A 21,968-nucleotide genomic window follows, 5' to 3' on the forward strand; every position below is an offset into this window, starting at 1 on the left:
TAGGCTAGCTATTATACATAACATTTTTCCTGAACTGTATTCTCCACCCAAAGCAATTCAGGTGCTGATATCAAATAATTTCTTTCCACACTATCTCAATGCCCTCAATCTGAGACAAAGTCCAGCCTTTTCCAGGTAAGGATGACGTCAGGCGCACAAAAGCATCTCCTGTTGTTCCCTGCTACAATTTCAAACGCTGCTAGGACCACGAGGAAGTCCCGCCTCCTCTAACGTTTGGTTGGCCGAAACATAATTTATTCTGCTGTGCCTCTCTACTGTTGGTTGACGGAGTTGTCGGTAAGGAAACGGGTCCAGATAAGCCTGGTGGTGTTTCGCGTCAGGTGAAAAATCGCAGTGTGTTGTAGTCCGACGTTAAAAGCTGTTTTTGCGTAACCAAACTACACTATAAAACGTAACTGTTGTTGTAATTTATTCAAATACTAATCTACACGCTACTTTTAATTTATTCAACCAAAGAGAAAACATGAAGAGTTTGAAGTATCGACTGAAAAAGCATGAAGTTACCATCACAGTAAGTGACGAGTTTTTAAAAAGATTTGCTTGTTTTGTTTTATGAAAACTGTTGAATAGAATTTGCGTGGTTTTTGTTTCTTGGCGTAGTTGAATGACTTCATATACTTTCCGGAGTGTTATCCCATGCACTAGGCTATTCATTGTTTTGTTATCAAGAATTGCATTAAGGGAAATCTTTTGACACTTCATGTCACATTCTCTTACAGGCCAGAACATGGGCATTGTAGTCTTTGTGCTGCATGGACTAACTTTTTGGTCGAGTAACTTTGGAAAAATTACACTTTCTTTTTTTCCCTTTTTTTTTTTGACCGTATGAATTTAAGACGAGAGAGAATTTTCTGTTACACTTCTGTACTCTTACTCTTACACTTACACTTACAACTTCTAAAAATGACAAAAAAGTTATATTTTCCTTGAACATGCAATCACAAATAACACAAACAACCTTACATTCAGGAGCAGCTTCCACTTGAAATCTTCACCCTCCCCTCTTTTTAATTTCCATGTCAAAGAGCCTGGCAGAGAACCGTGTGGGAAACTGCATGGGGGTTAGTTATTGAAGGGCTTTTTCAAGGGTTTTGTTTTAATCCTTCAAAATGAAGGGATCTCACTGCGTTGTGAAGATGATTCAGAGGAACTGATGTCATGTTCACTCAACATTTGATGTTCATGTGCTCTCTTACTCTGAGTTTTGTTTTGACTTGATGACTCTGACACATGGGAAATAAGCATTCCACAGGCTTTCAGAGCCAGACTTTTGTCACTGGTTGCCCTCTGACTTAACAGAACACAAAGGATCATGGGAGCACACCCTCTCTTTTTGTGACATTTGTGTAGCTCTCTTTTAGAGTTTCAGCATTCATTCAGTATATTTAAACGCGCACAAATATTTCAGTCTTTATCAAATAATTAAATATATTATACATTAGAACCTAAAGTAATTTATTATCTTATGTTATATCCAAATAAAATTATTGTGGGTCGTATTAGATATAGACAAATGTGAAAAGTCAAGCAGGAATGGAAGGAACCGTTCTGGAATGAGGACTTTTTAAAACTAATTTATAGGAGTCTCAAGATCTACATTTTGCAATTCATTAATTTTACAATTCATCCCAGTTTACTAAAATAATAAATGTAAAATAATAAATGGCAAGAGCGAGGATTCCCCCCCCCCAGATGATGATAGCAGGACAGGAATGTGCAATAATAAACAAATGTCTATGTTTATTTTAATAATACTGATGCATACAACAATATATTCTAATAGCTGTGGAGCCTGTAAACATCTTATTTATAATAAAGGCATGACCAGATTAATTAAGAACAATGTGTTACTGATTTTGTCAGAGAGAAAAGAGTAATAAAAGAATGTGTTTGTGCAAAACATCAAAATTAGTTGTTTGTGGTTGTACTACTTAGAACATCCTGGCAATATAGGCCCAGTTCATGCAAATGTGTCACCTTAATTTTGTATCCACACCCTTATAAACCCTTCTGTAGAATGCGTAAGGGCCTTATGAAATCCAGTTCTATGTTTCCATTTAAATTCCCTGGATTCCAATATAATGGTTTAAATATGTTTTGATAGTCAAAAATGATGTCTAATCAGTTAATAATTATATATTTACAGTACATTCTACTGTAAAATAGTAATGTATTTCTGTCATAGTTTCTTTTATGTTCAAAACAAACTTTTATTTTAGCAGTTCTGGGTGTACCTAATGATAGTTTTGTCTACGGAAATGGATAAATGCTCATGATATGAACTCTATAGTTGGTCCACGTTTTCAGCAACATGGAAATCTTTTAGGGTTCGAACTTCTAAACCGATTAACAGCTTCAGCCGTCATTCATCTATGAAAAACACCACCAAATATTCAGCAAAGCATGACATTTGATGTTCCAAAAGTACTGAAGTCAAACTAGTTTGGAGCAACATGTGGGGGAATAAGAGAGTACATCAATTTCAATATGGGGGATGAACTAACCCTGGTGAAGATGTTTACAGCACTCTGCCATGTTTACATTCAACTCAACTTTGTCTTCAAGAGTATCATAGTGTGCAAGCAGTGGTGTTTCTGGCTCTATGAAGCCCTTGAGGCATGCCTGAGGCCTGAATTAAACGAATGCACGGTGGCCTAACTGCATCTCACTTGCAGTTTTTGTTTTCAGTTTTCACTTCAGTGAACAAACTACCTAAAGCTGTCAACCCTGAGAGATGGATTTCTCAAACCTTTCTGCCTTAATTTTTGTTGTTGAGTGCATATTCCACACTTTTGATAACATCTAATTGATTTAACCGATGAATCTAATTTTAATGCATCTCAACATCATAGAATATTTTCTGTGAGTACCTGTTTTGCTTCTGGCATTTTACATGAGTCATGACCGTCATAAATTTTCTTCAAGATTGGCTATTGACTAATGGACGAAAAAAAAATATTGTAATAGGCTTTCTTTGCTGAATCACTGAATCTGTTTGCATTACAAATAACCATGTTAAGGGCCTCTTTGTTTTCCAGCTCTAAAGGGTGCTCTGGCACCAAAAAGCAAATCAGGACAACTGTACACTGCTTAAAGGGTCCTTTCTTCACACACACACACACAAAAAAAAATTGTCATAATTTACTCACCCTCCTTTTTTGGTCCAGATTTTCAGCGATGGAAATCATAGGGCCCTAAACACAGGCTTGCTTTTGCTTTGAGAAACGTGAGCAGTTAAATGCAAAGTCTTGAGGCGCGCTTTTTTAAGTTGAACTGATTTTAACTTGAGCACTGTCTTTATAGAATGTCATGCGCGAGATGCTGCAAAAGATGTAAACACAAAGGTTATACACATCTGTAGCGCGTTTAGAAACCAGTAGAAACATAGCACATTGGAATGGAAAAACGCGTTCTGTGTGAACGGCCATTTAGTCACCATTCCCCTATATTGTTTGGAAAAAACATTATCAAATATTCAGCCAGTTGTCTTTTTCTCAGTTTTTTTCCTCAATTTGAAGAACAGATATAGATTATTAATTCCCAGTAATTGATTTTAGGTGAGTTGTGTGCAGAACAGAAAACAGTGCGTGGGTCTTCTTGTTTCTTTAATAGTTTAAAATCACTTCACATTAAAAATAAAATGCACACAAAGGAATTGATAATAGGAAAAGCCTATTTAATTCTGATCACTCAAACAAACCAATTCAGTATGAAAGCATTTCAGATGAAACTAGACAAATGTAAATTTATCTGGTTGTTTAAACCACGTGTGTAAATTTTACTTCTGGCAAACGGTTAAAAAATAAACTTGAGAGCGTGTTGTGGGCTATATGTTGTAGTCTGATAGATATGATGGTGCTACTATAAGTAAAGCAAGTATATATATATATATATATTAGGGCCGCGACTCGATTAAAAAAATTAATCTAATTAATTAGAGGCTTTGTAATTAATTAATCGCATTTTAATTGCATATAAATATTTGACCTGAGAACAATGAGAAGTAATTTTTCACATGTATTTTTAGTATACCATTGAATAATGACTGAATACATAAGCTTAATCAACAAAATATTGTTTATTTATTTCAGTCCAGCAGACCAGTGCATGTTTGCCATTAAGTTTAGCAAAAGCATTTTTGTGATATTTGAGGCTCAATGTGCTGCAGTGATACGCAAATACCTTGTTGTATAGCTTGCACACACCCATGCTCTTGACGACGCTTCCATTCTTTCGTTTTTTTAAACAAAATGTCCCATCCACGGGGCCAAGCAAAGCAGTCTCATCAGCTTCTTCGTTCCATAGCTTCGTTCATGTTCACACGGTTTGTTGTTGTCGTGACTCCGGAGCGCTAGTTGGTGTTCCAGTATAATTGGTCCGTCGAAACTCATTCATTTAAAAACGTTCCGCGGTGCAAAAATAAGTGTGGTAAATTTTTTTTTTTTTTTTTGCGTAATTAATTAACGCGTTAAAGTCACGTAATTAACGCGTTAAAGTCACGTAATTAATTAATCTTAATTAACGCGTTAAAGTCCCAGCCCTAATATATATATATATATAGGGCTGGGCGATATGGCCAAAAATTCATATCCCGATATAGCTCATTTGATATCCCGATAACGATATACATAACGATAAAGCATTTTTTCTGTTAATTCAGTTTATGAATTGTCTATACAAAATTGCAATGTGGAAATGCAGTTTGAAATGATATACAAAACAAATAAAGGTAGTATGGACTACATTTTTATTTTATTTAGATCCTTTTTTTCAAGCAAGACAGTTGGTAAAGTTAACACCTGCCTAGGGATGTTAACCGATGACCGTTTGACCGATGGCTGACCGTATCAACGTTAACCGATCAAAGTTGTCGGTTAAAAGAAAAGAAAAGTGATCTCTAAATTAGGCTATTATACAGTGGACTAAACGCTACTACAGTTAGCCATCTCATTCCAAAATCTTTTTATGTGAAGTGAACATATTCCTCACACTCAATTTTCCATAACTCGCCTGTTTGTACTTAATAAACCAATAAAAACATTTGACGCGAGGTCACAGCGTTTGTTTGTGCGCTCACAAGGTTTGCAAAAAGTAAACAGGCTAAACACTCGAGGTTAGAGCCAGAGCAGACGACAGTATGAAGCGTGCATTTCGCTTAAGATGGGCTTACATTTGGAAATATCTACATTTCAGTGGTAACACATAAGGTGTTGATCGTCTTTTTTTTAATTATTGTTAGCACTACCTCGAACTAAAGCCGCGACGTCTCTTCGGAGCTGTCATTTTCTTAAATGAGCCGCGGCAATGTTTCAAATGAGCTTCTTACGCTAGACAAACGCCTTTATTTTCTAACGCCATCACCTTGACCAAACCATTTCGAAACTAAGGAGCCATTGTCCTCAGATTACAAACAAGCTCCTCGGAAAAGCGTTTGCACTCGTGTTTCGCGCTGTGGGGGATTTTAAAAAAGTGACGTGAGTGGACGGGAGCGCTAGGAGGACAGTGCGTGTGTATGTGTGTGTGTGAGCTGGAGCGCGGCTCGCGGCTGTTATTTCAAATTCGCCATCCCTACACCTGCCATTAAAATATTTCAATATATGGCTATATGGTGTGCCACGCGTAAAAGCCTGTTGCAGCGTCTGTGTCTGAAGTTTGTTTTGAGCGCTATGCCACCACTCTGGCATAATTACTCTGAGAATTACCCTGGTCTGAACCGCGTCTACTACCGTCTTCCTCCATGTTTGTTTATGTATTGCAGCGTGCATGGGCAAGCCGTGCCGTGAGGTGCATCTTGACGTAAAGTTCTGCCGTAAACGCCTTATCGTGGCGTAAGCGATAGAGCCTTATATAAAACGATAGACATTTTCTATCGTCCAGACGATATATTTCGTCATATCGCCCAGCCCTATATATATATATATATATATATATATATATATATATATATATATATATATATATATATATATATATACATATATACATATATACATATATACATACATATATACATATATACATACATATATACATATATATGTATGTGGTGTGTGTGTTGTTTATCTATTAATTTGTTGTTTATCTATCAATTTCTTAAACTCTGTCTTTAATATGAAATATGAATCTCTTGTGCATCCACTGTGGGAAAAAAAAAACTCCTGTACATTGAAGAAAAACATTTATTGGACAATCCATGTATAATTTAAGTTTATTAAGTTTTAAAATGTATTAAGTATTATTTTCTTATTATTGATTACCCAAAAGTTTTTAATTCATACTGAAATCCAGAGGGCGCCGTCGAGCGGAAAACGCCACATTTGCCTCAGAGAAGTAATTGACCTTAGTTTTTAGGAAATTCCTAATCACGTGAAGCTAACACGGTGTAAACAGAATATAGAGACGCTTTGATTAAACATGACAACAATAAACACGACTGCAGCAAAAATATGGTGTATTCGAGTTCTTCAACCGTCAAGGGTATTTTCATAATAATAAAGTGTATTATAATGCAGTGCTGATTGACATAGAATACTATAAAATAACGCATCGTCTGCCTCACTCTGATGAGAAGCCACATCAGCTCACAAACACTCGACTGACGATATGAAGTAAGGTAAAACATGTTATTAAACATCTTTTGTTGAACAGGTTTATGAACGCTTTACTAGTTTTATGAAGATGTTTGACTCGTGTTGCTTTTTCAAACGCACGTTATAAGCGACTCAAACTCGCAGTCTTTCAGACAGAGCAGCGTTGATCACAGAGCCGCTCTTCGCGAACACACTGGGCATTTATTTATTTCATTAAAATCGCAGCCTTTGAGCTTTCATAATCGCACACAAGCCAAATCGCGATTGCGGTTTGATTTCGATTAATCGTGCAGCCCTAATTTAGATCTATGGCATTGAGATCTTGGCATGAATTCTTAAATGATTATCATTGTAGCCGATTACAGACAAATGTTGAGCTCATGACAGCAGTGATTTTTTTTTTTTATTGCAACTCAGTTTTTGTACACTAACGAATGCTTTCATCTTCACTAACAGTGCAAGCATGATATAAGTGGTTTGTTGAATAAAACTAGATTCCCTGTTAAACGTCTCACTGATAAACTCTCGTTGTTTGATTGACAGCTGCAGCAAGCTGCTCCAACGATTGCAAATGGAGCTTTCTTTGATCACTTTCTTTATAGAATTGAATCAATGTTAAAGCTACACTGTGGGATATTTTCCCCCATCTAGCGGTGAAAAGTTATATGACACTCCAGTGAATATTAGTTTCTGTTCCTCTCAATTCCGATTTCGTTTGCACTCCTACGGTGGCCGATTTAGTCCAAGATTTACATGGTTTCCAGTTCGACCTCGTCCATGAGTGCCATTGAGTGTTAAAACGCAAAAGGCGAAGCTTGAATTTATGAGTATGTCCCTCTTTGGCTAATGTACTTTCAAGATGGAGGGACAATGGCGACCGGCATTCGAAACCCCTTCACCCGTATGTATTTTCAATGGCATATTATAAACTTACGAGAATATTTTATTACTTGAAAAAAGTAAATATACATTAATGAGCACATATTTTGGAAAGAACTAAGTGTTTTTAGCTAAGAAACAACGCAAGTTGACGTTTAGTCACTGGTTTGATTTACTGACACAGACAAAGAACATCTGACTGAACATGAATCATTACATTTCAGATCAGATCAGGCATTAGAATGAACAGTTACCTACATGTTGCATTACTGTCAAGCCCAGGCATTGCTACCCAGAACTAGGCCTATGTTAAATGTGCGACTCGGTGGGCGGGGCTAAACAGGCAGTGATGAAGTAGACGTTGTTCTTCTTCTGCGGAGGCGACGTTTCACCACATTCTGACGTCAAGTGTTGGCACATTCTGAGATGTCTCGTTTCCTGGTGTCTATAAAAGCTTTTCTTTGACTAACGACTCTGAAATGTACAGGATATTCTTATATCACCTTGAGCTTTTATATATCAAAAGCTCAAGGGAAAATGTATTTCTCAATTCATCACCCCATTAAATGAAACTGACTGAAGCTGTATGTTACACAGTTTTAATACATATTTTCCAGAATTTTGTATTTTCGTCAGACTATAGTATATAGAGATTTTTTTTTATTCATCGTCAGTAAATTGTTTTGAAAAGAAGTAATCATCCAGTCCACCAGCAATAGCATGCAGCTTTTATTTATTTATTTATTTATTTACTATTCGAATTGATTGGCGGAAAATTCTGGAGTTTATAAACACGGTGTGTCAGTGTTTGTGCCTGCTGTGTCTGTCTGAAAGCTTTGCTGTGTCCGTGTCTCTAGTGCCCACTGAGCCTCTCTGAAAGCTTTGCTGTGTTAAGCTCGGGCCCCCAGTGTAGTGGGAAACTGACAGTGGGGATTGAAGGTTATCCTAGGATGAATAAAGGGCTGGGGATTATAGGCAATGGGAATTTGTTGTAGTTGAAAGCCCTCAGGCTTATATGTACAGCTCAAAAGACTGGAACCCGGAACCCAGTCATCATTAGTACATGGTAGAGCTAATGTCACTTCAGTAAAATGAGTTTCTATTGAACTATTTGATTAACATGTGGTTGCAGTCCAGTTCTCTCTTCATTCCTCAAAGATAATTAATTTGAGCTTTTATGTTGAACCAAAGTATTGATCATATTGACAGAGAGGGTATATTAAAACAACCTGTACTCAACTGGAAAGGAAAATTCCAGTTGAAAAAATGCACCTAAGCAGGTACATTTTTTTAAAAAGTGTGTAAACTGATGATCAAGAATATGCATCAAAGAAATATTAAACCTGAAAGTCAACGTATTATAATGATTCAAAAGTGTTTTCCTTTTGCACTGATTCAAGGTGCTTTGAAAGCCAGCCGAGCGCTGTTCTGAACATGTACAATTGGTGCCTCATTTTCATCTGATTTCATTAATTCAGGAAGGCTGATTAAAGGAGAGATGGGATGTTTCAGACAGGGTTTTTTCTTCTTCAGCAGACAGTTTTTGATAACATGAATGTCATTATTTTGTACTTGCAGTAATTAAGCTTATCCACTGCATACATTTCAGAGACTGATGAATAAGTCTGCACTTTAATGCAGCTTACTTTTAGCATTTGCATTGGCAGGTCTTGGCCAGAAAATTTGGCTCTGTGCTGACCGCTAAAACCTGCTGGTCTCGAACCAGGAACTGCTGTCACCAGAGGCCCAGGGGTGTAGGGGCAGGGTAATGTTTTCACCAAGCAAAGTTTTCAAAACAACAATCTTAAAAACTGGCGCAAAACAAAAATAGCTCCCATTATGAACAAAGCTGTCTGCACAGGAACTAGCCAATGTGGTGCACAGTTAATGGACATCCCATTCCTATGTAGAGTTACACAACAGCTCCAGCCTTTTGGTTATTTGTTATATCTTCTGACCACCAATCGGCTTATGATTGGATCAAGATCAAATTACTTGGAACATATTTTAACACAACTCAAACAAAGACTACAAAGTGTGTTTGTGGCCAAATTATGTTGTAGGGCACACTGTTTGTCATTGAAGAGTAAAATTTTAAATTGTTTTATTTTAGCAAGTTTGTGTGCGTGTTTGCTCATCTGAAAATAGAAGCCATTTGAGCAAATGTTTAATGTAATTTGATCATTGATCCTGAAACGCAGGGCTTATCAGAATGTTTTTAGTTGTATCCAGGCTTTTTGTTGCACTTCCTCATTCCGGTTTCGCTGAAGTCATCCAGGGGATGTTTGGAAAAGGAGTGAGAGAGAGAGAGAAGAACGATCTGATACCAGATGTTACCCAGTTGTGTGATTGTCGTAGACAGCACAACATCTGGCACGTTTTCTCATCACTCCTCCCTTCCACTGTATTGGAAACTGAATCTTATAACCAGTCCCACTTATGTTGGAATGGATCTGAAATGAGATATTTCTTGCCTCACCCTTTCTGAGATCAGCTTCTGACAAAGCAGAGACTTTCCTGCAAAAGGATAAGATACTTGTGATTTACATTTGTTATAGGAAACTTGCAGGGAGAGACCCATAACGCTCTGTGTTTTTTGAGTTTGATTAAATCAAACATGATTGTATTTGTCTTGAATTTGTTTGATGTATGTTTAAAGCCCTAAGTATTAATATTTTTAAGTGATTTGTTTTGTTTTGTTCTACTATGTTCTATTCTATTTTGTCACCCAGAACTGTTCCTTCTGTGGATTTTAAAGTAGTTGTGCTTACTAAGCAGAAAAGCAGCTGTTTTTCAGTTGAGCCATACCCCCATGCTTGCCCACACTCGTCTTGTACACTACAGTATGTGTTCTAAACGAGTACAAACAACATGCTTCCATGACTTTGATGTATGATTTTGAGACCTTATTAGGTCAGGACTCTCCTTTGTCTTTCTTAATCTCCCCAGAGTGGGCTCAGATAACCGTATGTGTCTGTCATGATGCGATAGAGAATACTTGACCCCTTTTTTTTCTTCTTTTACCTATCCATTTGCCCTTACTTCTCCTGTTTTTCACCTGGCTCTTTTCCAGAGATACTATAGAATACATTGAGTATCCATATCATATTACATAATTTTAAGACATTTTAAAGTATTACTGGTATTCAGCCTTTCACATATTCTATTTCACTTGGCTCCTAACTCAAACAAAGGAGCAGAAATTGTCTTGAATGGCCCCAAATTCCTTATGAATGCATATGCATATGCATAAGGCAAGAATGGACAAGGATTCAGGGAAAGATCAATGAACAAAGCATTAAAGGAACACTCCACCGTTTTTAAAAATAGGGCTTATTCAACTACTTGCATTTTTGTCTCAGTGCAAGCATTGTTTTAGTGTGGCAGGGTCACCGCTAGCTTAGCTTAGCATAATGAATGGAATCCTATGTTGCCAGCTAGCATGTCCAGAGTAAAAGTGATCCAAAAAAACAAAAACACTTACAACGTACAAATAGCAATGCAGATTAAGACTAGGCGATTTCCTAGGCAGATATTGACTTGGGACTATATTATGTGGAAGCACGGGCGAACTGCTACTTGGGCGCAGAGATATTACGGCTCTCATCCTCACATCCTCCGGCTGTTGAGCGATCGCAATGTGTAGCGTGATATCTCTGTGCCCATGTAGCAGTGCTTTGCCTGTGCTCTCCCATAATATAGTCCCAAGTCAATATCTGCCTAGGAAATCACCTAGTCTTAAGGCTGCAACATACTCCGCAAGAACAGAGAAAGAAGTTCTCACTCCCTGGGCTGCGAGTACAAAATGACGTCATTTTGTTCTTGCAGCCCTTGTTTGAGAATTCTCACAGCTTGTTCTCGACGCGTCACCTGAGCAGAACTTTTTTCTTGCGGGTGTCTGAGACCTATTGTGTGATTGGTCAGAGATTTAAAGTGGGCGTGGTTAATGTGGAGAAACGCAATCGGCACCTGCTTTTCTCGTGAAGTATGAATGTACTGGCCAAAACAAACTTTGTTCTTGTTCTTTTCACCTCAAGAAAACAAACAAATTTCTTTGTTCTTGCAGAGTATGGTCCAAGCTTCAATCTGTATCGCTATTTGTACTCGTTATGAATGCACAGGCCACAGCCGTAAAAAGCATAATAAAAAAATAAAAAAGCCTTGTGTTAATTTTTTTTTTTGACACATTGCGTTTAAAAACTGTCCAACCAATGTGATTGGCGCTTTTGTTCACGTGCCTGGAGCTGCGGAAGTTACAGTAAAACATGACTTGGTAGCACTCGGTAGTGAAAAAAAACAATCTAAAAAAACGAAAAACATCTCAAACGCTGACAATAATCGCCCCGGTGTGTACAGGCTGTGTGTTAAAGTGTGTCACTCAAGATCTATATTTTTAAGTGTTATATTTATAGTGTTTTTAAGTGTTTACAATATGCATGTTCATTTGTACTTAGTATTTAGTACATTGAGCAGCCATTCATTTGGTATAATTCTGCTCTTAGCATGCATGCAAATATTTGCACTAACAGTGGACTGTCTCACTGCTTTCACAGCAACCTGAATGTATCAAAGAGCACTTGAATTTAATATGTATATCTCAGTAAATGAGCCTAGGATTAAAAGTGGCTTAATTGCCAATGTGTACAATGTCACTGTAGTGTAGCTAGGTGCCAGGTGCACACTGTACGATCTATAATAGTCCTTTACAATTTTTGCTTGTCAGACTGTACGAACATGATCATTGCTGTAAGCCATGCTCTCAGAATCTCAGTTGTCATTAATCTCCGAGAAATATTTTAGCTAAATTGTGGCCAAAATCATAGTGTGCACCTGGCTTAGACATGGTGAAAGGGAAAAAATAAGATGGGAGGAAAAATTATGTTAATTCTTTTGCATTCCTCTGAGAAGTTTGTTTGCTCACAACTTTTGAGTGAACACAAAGTTCCTCTGGGTAACAATTTTTGGGATTGAATGCAAAAGCATAAGTATATTCTTCCCTTCAATCTAGTGATGTGAACGTGAGGAAATTTTCCCACTGGTTAATCGACGCGTACCAACACCGGTACTACCGATATCACCAGGAGGGGTCATCTTTTGAATCGTTTTTAAATCGTTAATTTCGGAATAAAGCGGAGCAAAATTATTATTATTTTTTAAAATATTTTTCAATAAGTAAGATAAATTCAATACGTTACTATTTATGATGAAAATAATTATAAGTAAATAATATATAAACATTTCAAGGATAGTCTTGCTGTTTAAAATTAAACATTGTTTAAAGATCAAGTGAAAAATAAGCAACCATCTAGGCATAATTATTATTAGTAATATAGGGATATTTTTATTATTATTAAAAAATGCTGGGTTGTTTTAACCCAATGTTGGGTCAAATATGGACTAACCCAGCAATTGGGTTGTTTTAATCCTGCGATTGGGTTGTTTTAATCCTGCAGGTGGGTTAAATATTTGCTTAAGACAATCCAATCTCTGGGTTAAAACAACCCAACTGCTGGGTTAGTCCATATTTGACCCAACATTGGGTTGTTTTTTACTCCGAATTTTTTAGAGTGTATTATATAGAGAAAAAGCTAAATCTGCTGTAAAACAGTATAATATATTGTCAATTTCTTCACTTTACAGCAAACTTTTATTTTGACGGGTTGCCGTGAAGACCTCTGAGTGTCTGTATTCATATGACCGTTTTCTCAAATGTAACCGTAAATTCTCATAAAGTGATGGTTCATTTGTTCGTGACTTTGTGTCCTCATATAGTGACATGCAGTTGGCAGAGACTATAAAGACAGCTAGCAAGTGTCTCACATGTGTGTATGTGTGCGCGCGGACGCGCATCAGCGCGCGTCATTCACACAGAGACGCAAAACATTCCGGAGTACTATTTTAAATAGTATTTTGCAGTGCAAACATGCAGGAGTACTATTTAAATAGTATTTTGCAGTTTAAAATCCACACACAATAGTATGTATTCAGCTACAATCTGGAGCCCTGTGCTTAGATTAACATGGAAGTGACTGAAAGCAGCCGCGGGTACTGGATATACTTGGGAGTCGGTACTACAGAAATGCTGGTATCGTCACATTTTTATTTTAAAATTTCAGTACCGACTTACCGATGTACTGGTACTTGTGACATCCCTAGTACAATGACAAACTTGCTTAAAGGTGCCAGGAAGAGAGTTCGTTCTTGAGGTTGCCAAATTTCAGTAATTAAATCCCCCAATCAGAGCTTTTCTGTGAAAAGAACACATATACTATCCGGTGTTTTACTTAAACATGTACAGTGCTTACATGCAACCTTATGCATGCAAGCTCTCTCTCGCATGCGGATGATCTGAAAACGCCAATAAACAAGTAGGCTGCATTTTAGTAATCTCCATTTAAAGTGTAATTCAGTCGGTCTGTGTTCTGTCAGGACAGTAAGGAGTGACGAGCCGCTTTGCTGAACTGCTGTGTGCTGTGAGCTGCTGAAATAAGTAATCAGAGCAGAGCTCAACATTAATATTCATGACTCTTCCAAATAAGGCAAAAACAGAGCATTACATCCTAGGGACAATTTCTAGGGTTGTAAATGGATCTGTAAAACTGTATCTGGACAATTTTTGCTCTTAAATAAGCCACATACTCTCTATGTAGATATCAGAGAACAATTTAACATATTGTTTCAAATCATTCTAGGGCACCTTTAAATAGGTACTTTTATATTTTGTTTAGAACCCACATCTTCCAATGTCTCTGTCAGCTCCTCACTCTCATGATAAATGAAACCTGACTCCTGCTGCTTATCTGTGCTGTGACTCTCGTATGTCTCATACTGTATTGGGCAAACACTCGTGGAGTAAAATGATGTAGCCGGTATTGTGGCTGAACACTGGTAACACCGCCAACACTGACTATAGCAGCCAGCCTACTTCAGTCTCTCTGTCCAGTTTGGGGCTCTGTAGGAATGGACTGGAACTGAAAAAGAATTAGAGACCAGTGCTGGTAATTTTAAAAACTGAACAAGGTTTCTGTGGGTATTAAAGGCTCAAGGACTTAACTTGTTTGTAGTAAAGGGCAAATTAAGCCAGAATTTTTCTCCTAAAGTGAAGATCATCTCCTCGCTGACTCTGAAGAAATGACAGATGCCTCTACTCTCTGTCAAAGCAAATCACCTGCAACAGGTCAACTGCAGTGCCTCACAGATGCTGGTGCTTCTATTTTGCTGCTTTCCAGCAAAAGTACAAAGAGAAAATTTATCTTGCCCAAAAAGCACATTTCATTACCTAAGAGCTGAGACTAGCTGCTTGCACTTTGAGAGTCTCTGAGGCTGCATTTACACTGCAGGTCTTGATGCACAATTCCGATTTGGTGACTATATCCGTTTTTTTTTTTTTTTGACGACCCGCTTACATCATCTTTTCAAAAGCGACCCGTATCCAATATTTTTATTTTTACGCTGTACACTGGCAAAACAGCCCAAGACGGTCTTAACCGGTGAAAGGAAGTAAAACAGCGCGATATGCGATGGACGCAGACAAAATGATTGTACAATGTTTTGCTGTCTGCACTGTTCCACACATCTTTAAAGGTCGGCAAAACATTTCTCTCGTAAGGCGGAGAAAAAGAGGAGAGCCCATGACAGGGTTGCCAGTTTTTCACAACCAAAACCCGTCCAATCGCAACTCAAAACTGTGTTAAAGTAGCCCAATTCTGCATGAAAACCGTGGACTTTGCAACGCTGGCCCTTGATCGCAGTTTGTGTGGCTAACACATTAGCCCTGGGACAGGGACAAGCCCTAATTTCATTCAGCAGCTGGTCTCTGGCTTTATCTGAAGCATTGGGCAAACTCTGGCCACCTAAAGAGATGGACTCAGCTGAAAAATAAAAAATGTAACCATAAAATCATTTAGTGAAGTGTTCCATGTGTTTCACTATCGCCATATGACAGTCTTGATCCTGGAGGGCCACTGTCCAGCAGAGTTTAGCTCTAACCCCAATCAAGTACACCTGAAACACCTATCAATGAGTGCATTTACACCAGTAAGCTGATAACTCCAAAAAATCAGCTTATTGAAATAACCAGTTTTCCTCGTTTACATGCAAACCAGTAAACGGACAACGCAAGTAAACCGCGTTTACATGACTTTATAAACTGTGTTATTCATTGTAATGACGTCAAAAATAATAGCGTCCGTATATCTGACTGAGTTTTTCAAATGTTATATCAGTTGTGATGTTAAATAAAGCGTGCGCCGTGTCAACGGGAGATTTACGGCTCAGAAAGCAGGTTAATGTGTTTACATGCAGCGCGAAATCGAGGTAAGAGGAAGAAAACGTACTCGGTTACTTTCGTAACCTCGGTTCCCTTTCGAGAGAGGAACGAGTATTACGTATGGGAAAAACTCCTTTTCTCGAGAATGTGAAGCAAAACTTTTAATAAAGGTATCTATGTAAAGCGCAGTGAGCTGCACGGCCATAGCCCAGCGCGAGGAACGCTCTGATTGGCCGGGCTGCGGCAACTGCAGGAACCTATGGTGAGGCGGCTGAGAGGAACGAACCAATGGGGGGCGTTCCAGAAGCCCGCCGAAAAAGGTGCTTATATTTGCATACAGGAGGCTATATAAGACCCTAATTCGCCATAGGTGTCAGGTTTTAAGATCGACTGAAGCGATACCTGAGAAGCATAAACACGGCACGGAACGTAATACTCGTTCCTCTCTCTCAGGGAACCGAGGTTACGAAAGTAACCGAGTACGTTCCCTTTCGAGAGAGGTTCCTCGTATTACGTATGGGAACACAATGTAAAGCGCCGTGTGTGCTGACTGACCCAGTATACCCAAAGCACATGTTATAAACCCCCGAGACACCGACAGAGGCGGCTTATAAGAGGAATGAAGAACCGGAAGAGTCGGTTCGTTTGAACAGCTGATCGGACATAGTCGGATCTTATGATGAATGAATAGTGCTTAAGGACTAATGTGTACAGGCCAAAATGTAAGGCAATCTGTTTGCCAGGGTCAAGATAGAGCCTAGATGGAGAGAAGCCCTGCTTGTAGAGCTGGAACCTCCAACTTGTAGAATCTGATAAAAGTGGACGGAGAGGCCCAGCCTGCCGCCGCACAGATATCTTCCAAAGAAATGTCACACGACCAAGCCCAAGATGAGGCCATGCCTCTAGAGGAGTGGGCTTAAATGCCTGTAGGACAGGTTAGGTCCTGGACCTATATGCTAGTGGGACTGCATCCACTATCCAGTGTGAGAGACTGTTTCATGACAGCACAAACTTTAGTGCGGCCACCGAAGCAATGAAGAGCTGATCCGACTGCCTGAAGGGGGCGGAGCGCTCTAGATAAAATCTCAATGCTCTGACTGGGCAGAATAGGTTTGCGTCTTATTCTCTCTGAGACGCGGGTTAAGCAGTGCAAAGACCTGCATACTGAAGGGGTTGATAGCACTTTCAGCATAAAACCATGCCTCGGTTTGAGCACAACCTTGAAGTTGCTGGACCCAAACTCAAGACAGGAAGGGCTCACGGAGAGTGCAGGTAAGCCACCCACTCGGTTAACCGAGGCCACAGCCAGCAGAAAAACGGTTTTGAGTGATATGTGCTTCAAGCTCGTGTTCTGAAGTGGTTAGGAGGGGGAACCCTTCACGGCCTCCAAAACCATGGCGAGGTCCCAAATAGGGACCGAGGTAGGGGCAAGGCGGGCTGAATCTCCTGGCCCCTTTAAGAAAACACACAATAAGATCACTTTTCCCTAGTGAATGTGCCGCGATAGGAGCGTGGCTAGCTGCTATGGCGGAGACACACACCCCGAGTATGGAGGGGGGACGACCCGCATCCATTAGCTCTTGGAGAAAGCGAGCGGTTCCGCCAGTTCGCATGAGTGTGCGTCGATGTTTCGCGTAGCACATTGGTTGGAAAACCACTGACCACTTCAAAGCAGAGCTGCCAGATAGCAGGGGCTCTAGCTTCCGAAATAGTGTTCATAACTTGTCAGAGAGGTTCCCGGATACCGTTGATGGGCCATACGTGGAGGGCCCACAGCTCGGGATTGGGATGCCAGACCTTCCCTTTCATTGGCAGAATAGGCATGGGGCTGTGTCTGACAGCTGAAACAGTATGGAGAACCATGTGCGGTTCTTCCAAAGTGGGGCTATTAAAAAGCACAGGCTGCAGCTGGATCGCGATCGGAGGGAACATATAGAGGGAGTCTGGGCCAACATGGGCCAGGGCATCCCTGCGTTTGCAGAAAAAATATTGGGCAGCGTGTGCTGTGCAAGCTGAATTGTTTGCGGGTAAAGGGACCATCCCCCTGGGGACATGGGTCCTCTGGATAACATGTCCGGACCCCGATTCAGAATACCTGGCACGTAAGCCGCCCTTAGGGAGCTCAGATTGTGCTCTGCCCATAAAAGGAGATGCTTAGCCATGCAGTGAACAGAGTCTGATCTCGGCTGTCCTAGCGATTTTATGTACATTATCAAGACGTGGTGGTTCTTATGCCGTAAGTCTTGAGTCTATGACAATGACTGTACTGATAAGCCTGCCCCTCGAAGGCGAAACTCAAGAATGGCCTGTAGTGGGGGTGGGGGGTTATCGTAACGTGAAGTATGCGTTTTTCAGATCTATTGAGAATGTGCGCGAGGATTTGTTTCACCGTCAGCACCTTGAAACGAGCGTGTCATAAGTGCTTTGTTCAGATGCCTGGAAAATGGGCCTGAGACCGCCACCCATTTTCGGCATGAGAAATTAGCGACAGTAAAAACCTGACTCGCTAGCGTCGGGTGTACTGTTTTCGCCGCTCTCTCCTTTAACAGTCTCAATGCCTCAGCGAGAAGCACGTGACTGACACTGCTTCTTACAGAGGGCTCGACCACGGCTTGAATCGCGGGGTCTGCGAGCAAAACTGTAGCGAGAACCTCGTTTTATATGTTCAACACCCAATATTATATACCAGGAATGGCCTGCCAGGCCTGGGCTCGTAAAGCCAGGGGTTGAATTAGATTCGGGGGCTGGCCGCTTAGTAATAGGGGCCTGTTAGCCGGGTTGCTTGTGCTGTAACACTGCTTGTAACACTGTGGGGATAGTGTTAGTTTTGGCGGTGCAGGCTTTGCAGTGGGCGCACGCCTCACATTTATATTGTGTGTGCGAGAGTGAACTTTGTGAAAAGTGCTTGGGTGCAGGAGTGCAGACTGTAAAGTGGGCACATTTCCTACATAGAAAGCTCTTTTGTGTGTAGTGTAAACAATGTGCAGTGGCGCACAACCTACGTAGAATACCCACGGTGCAAACCAGTGAGCAAATCCACAGGGGTAAACGCACACAGCATTAGTGTGCAGACGAGCGTGTTTAACACAGGCTAGTTGACTGCAATATTTCATCTCCAGTCACTTAACTTAAGGGAACTGGGAGAATGTAAGGAAGTGCGGGTGGTATGTGAGCCATTCCACAATGCCATTATGCTCTAGTCTAGACTGAAAGCGCGCATGCAGACAAGCGTGTTTGACCACAGGCTAGTTGACTGCAATAAGGCTAGTTGACTTTATATGGTGTAATCCGGCCGCGGCGGGATTTATTTGTGATTTTGTGAGGCTGAATTAACAGTGCTTATGTAGGGGTGCACACTGTGTAGTGGACACTTTGTCTACAGTGTAAAAACCTTTCCAGCCGCCTGAATAAAGGGGACTGGAAGTGATAGAGTGAAAAAAGGGCTTAGCTTGGCAGCCATTTTCCGACGCCCTTATGCTCTGACAGTGAGCGCGTGCTATGACGTAAGCCGCGCTCTAGTCAGCAACGCGCTGTGGAAGGGGCGCGCGCTATCATGCTGCAGCGACATTGTTCTTGACATACCCAACAGCCCGAGCTCGCTCGTCTAACTTACTCTAGTATTCTCTGTCCGCAGCGCTTCAGCACGGCGGCGGTAGAATGAGCACGGCGAGAGCTTCGGCTCGAGTTTGTTTATTCACTCTAGTATTCTCTGTCCGCGGCGACAGCGTGACTGAACGAGAATTGGAAGCGTGAGGACAAACTCTGTCCGCGGCGCTTCTAGCACGGCGAGAGCTTCGGCTCGAGTTAGTTTATTCACTCTAGTATTCTGTGTCCGCGGCGATAGAGCGACAGGACGAGAGAATTGGAAGCGTGAGGTAAAACTCTGTCCGCGGCGCTTCTAGCACGGCGAGAGCTTCGGCTCGAGTTTGTTTATTCACTCTATTATTCTCTGTCCGCGGCGATAGAGCGACAGGACGAGAGAATTGGAAGCGTGAGGTAAAACTCTGTCCGCGGCGCTTCTAGCACGGCGAGAGCTTCGGCTCGAGTTTGTTTATTCACTCTAGTATTCTCTGTCCGCGGCGATAGAGCGACAGGACGAGAGAATTGGAAGCGTGAGGTAAAACTCTGTCCGCGGCGCTTCTAGCACGGCGAGAGCTTCGGCTCGAGTTTGTTTATTCACTCTAGTATTCTCTGTCCGCGGCGATAGAGCGACAGGACGAGAGAATTGGAAGCGTGAGGTAAAACTCTGTCCGCGGCGCTTCTAGCACGGCGAGAGCTTCGGCTCGAGTTTGTTTATTCACTCTAGCATTCTCTGTCCGCGGCGATAGAGCGACAGGACGAGAGAATTGGAAGCGTGAGGTAAAACTCTGTCCGCGGCGCTTCTAGCATGGCGAGAGCTTCGGCTCGAGTTTGTTTATTCACTCTAGTATTCTCTGTCCGCGGCGATATCGCGACTGAACCAGAGAAGAGGAAGACTGAGGAAAAACTCCGTCTGTCCGCGGCGCCTCCTCAGCGCGACGGTATAGTGACGAGAGCTTCGGCTCGAGTTCGCCTATTCACTCTAGTATTCTCTGTCCGCGGCTGTAGCGCGACGGAATGAGAGAAGAGTGGGAACAACTCTGTGGCAGCGGCGGAAGAAGAGCCGCGGCGGCGGCAGAGTGAAGAGAGCTTCGGCTTGAGTGTGCTCATGTCCTCTAACATTCTCTCTTTCCGCGGCGCTATTCAGCGCGACGGGACGAGAGCAGAGGGAGAGTGAGAAGAGCTCCGTCTTTCCGCGGCGCTTAACGACGCGGCGGAACGAGAGAGTCCTCGAGTAGAACAAGCCTGTAAGCTCTAGAAGTGGCGTTGCAGCGGCAACACACACACAAACACATATAACACTCAACATAGACACAGTTTAAAGGATATATAACGCCGGATGGCGTAGCTATCAGTCCGTCGTCCTCAGCTGCAGGTTCCGCTGGTGCCTTTTCAACGGCGGTGCTTCTTCCGGAGACCAGCGAAGGTATCGCTGAAGGAGATAAAATCTGACACCTATGGCGAATTAGGGTCTTATATAGCCTCCTGTATGCAAATATAAGCACCTTTTTCGGCGGGCTTCTGGAACGCCCCCCATTGGTTCGTTCCTCTCAGCCGCCTCACCATAGGTTCCTGCAGTTGCCGCAGCCCGGCCAATCAGAGCGCTCCTCGCGCTGGGCTATGGCCGTGCAGCTCACTGCGCTTTACATAGATACCTTTATTAAAAGTTTTGCTTCACATTCTCGAGAAAAGGAGTTTTTCCCATACGTAATACGAGGAACCTCTCTCGAAAGGGAACTACCTGTCCCGACCAGTTTATGCTTACGCCATTTATGACTACTCCGATAAAAGAAAACGGGTTACCGAGTTTACATGACCATTGTCCATTGTCGGCTTATTGGGCATAATCGGCTAAAGAACGTGCATGTAAACGCACCCATTGTCTTACTATGGCCTATAAAGACATTGATTAGCTGTTTCAGGTGTGTTTGATTGGGGTTGGAGCTAAACTCCTCCTGTACTGAGTTTGGGGACCCCTGCCATATGACATCCAGTGCTGTGGAAAAAATGAAACGCATGAAAACACATAACTGCCAAAAGTTTTTGCCTAAACTTCAACGGGTCGTTTAAATGATTAAAACTAGAGGCATATCTTAACTTTAAGGTTACTTTTATCATGTAAACTACCTATATACAGCATGTTATATGAGTGTGTTTGGGACAGAGGATTGTTGCATTTGCAGCAGATATAAGCTGCCCATCATAAATCAAAGCATGAGAATGACAGTGTTGGAGGAGAACACCGGAAAATGTGACGGAATGGACAATATTCGTATGTATTTGCGTGTGCAGTGTGAAGCAGGCGTCAGAGCTCATCTGTGTCTTCACCAAGGCCGTTAATGGGCTTGGACTGGTCAGCTCCAGAAGAGGCTGCCCACAGTCTGCATGAGACTTCTATCACAAATGCTTAGGCCCCACCCACAACAGCTAATAGACTTTCCTCTATTGGCATAGACCCTGCCCTGAGTGAGCTGTACACGGCCCACCCCATTTATCTCCTCGCCAGAACATTTAACGGCAGCATTAAGAAACTAATTCTTATTACAGTGCCCCTACTATGGATTTTTGAAAATTACCTTTCATGTAGTGTGTAATGTAGTTCTAAGTGAATGAAAACGTATTGCAAAGTT

At 41.3% G+C, this 21,968-nt stretch overlaps 1 protein-coding gene across 1 annotated transcript in view; it reads left to right on the plus strand.

The window, feature by feature from the left end:
- Positions 1-325: 325 nt before the first annotated feature.
- Positions 326-21,968, plus strand: part of uacab (uveal autoantigen with coiled-coil domains and ankyrin repeats b) — a 65,140-nt gene continuing 43,497 nt past the window's right edge. Inside the window, exon 1 of the mRNA XM_067440513.1 lies at positions 326-532. Coding sequence (XP_067296614.1) covers positions 485-532 — 48 coding nt within the window. The 5' untranslated portion in view covers positions 326-484. The remainder of the gene's footprint in view (positions 533-21,968) is intronic.

This window comes from Pseudorasbora parva, chromosome 1 (genome assembly GCF_024679245.1).
Source record: "Pseudorasbora parva isolate DD20220531a chromosome 1, ASM2467924v1, whole genome shotgun sequence".
Taxonomy (NCBI): Eukaryota; Metazoa; Chordata; class Actinopteri; order Cypriniformes; family Gobionidae; genus Pseudorasbora; species Pseudorasbora parva.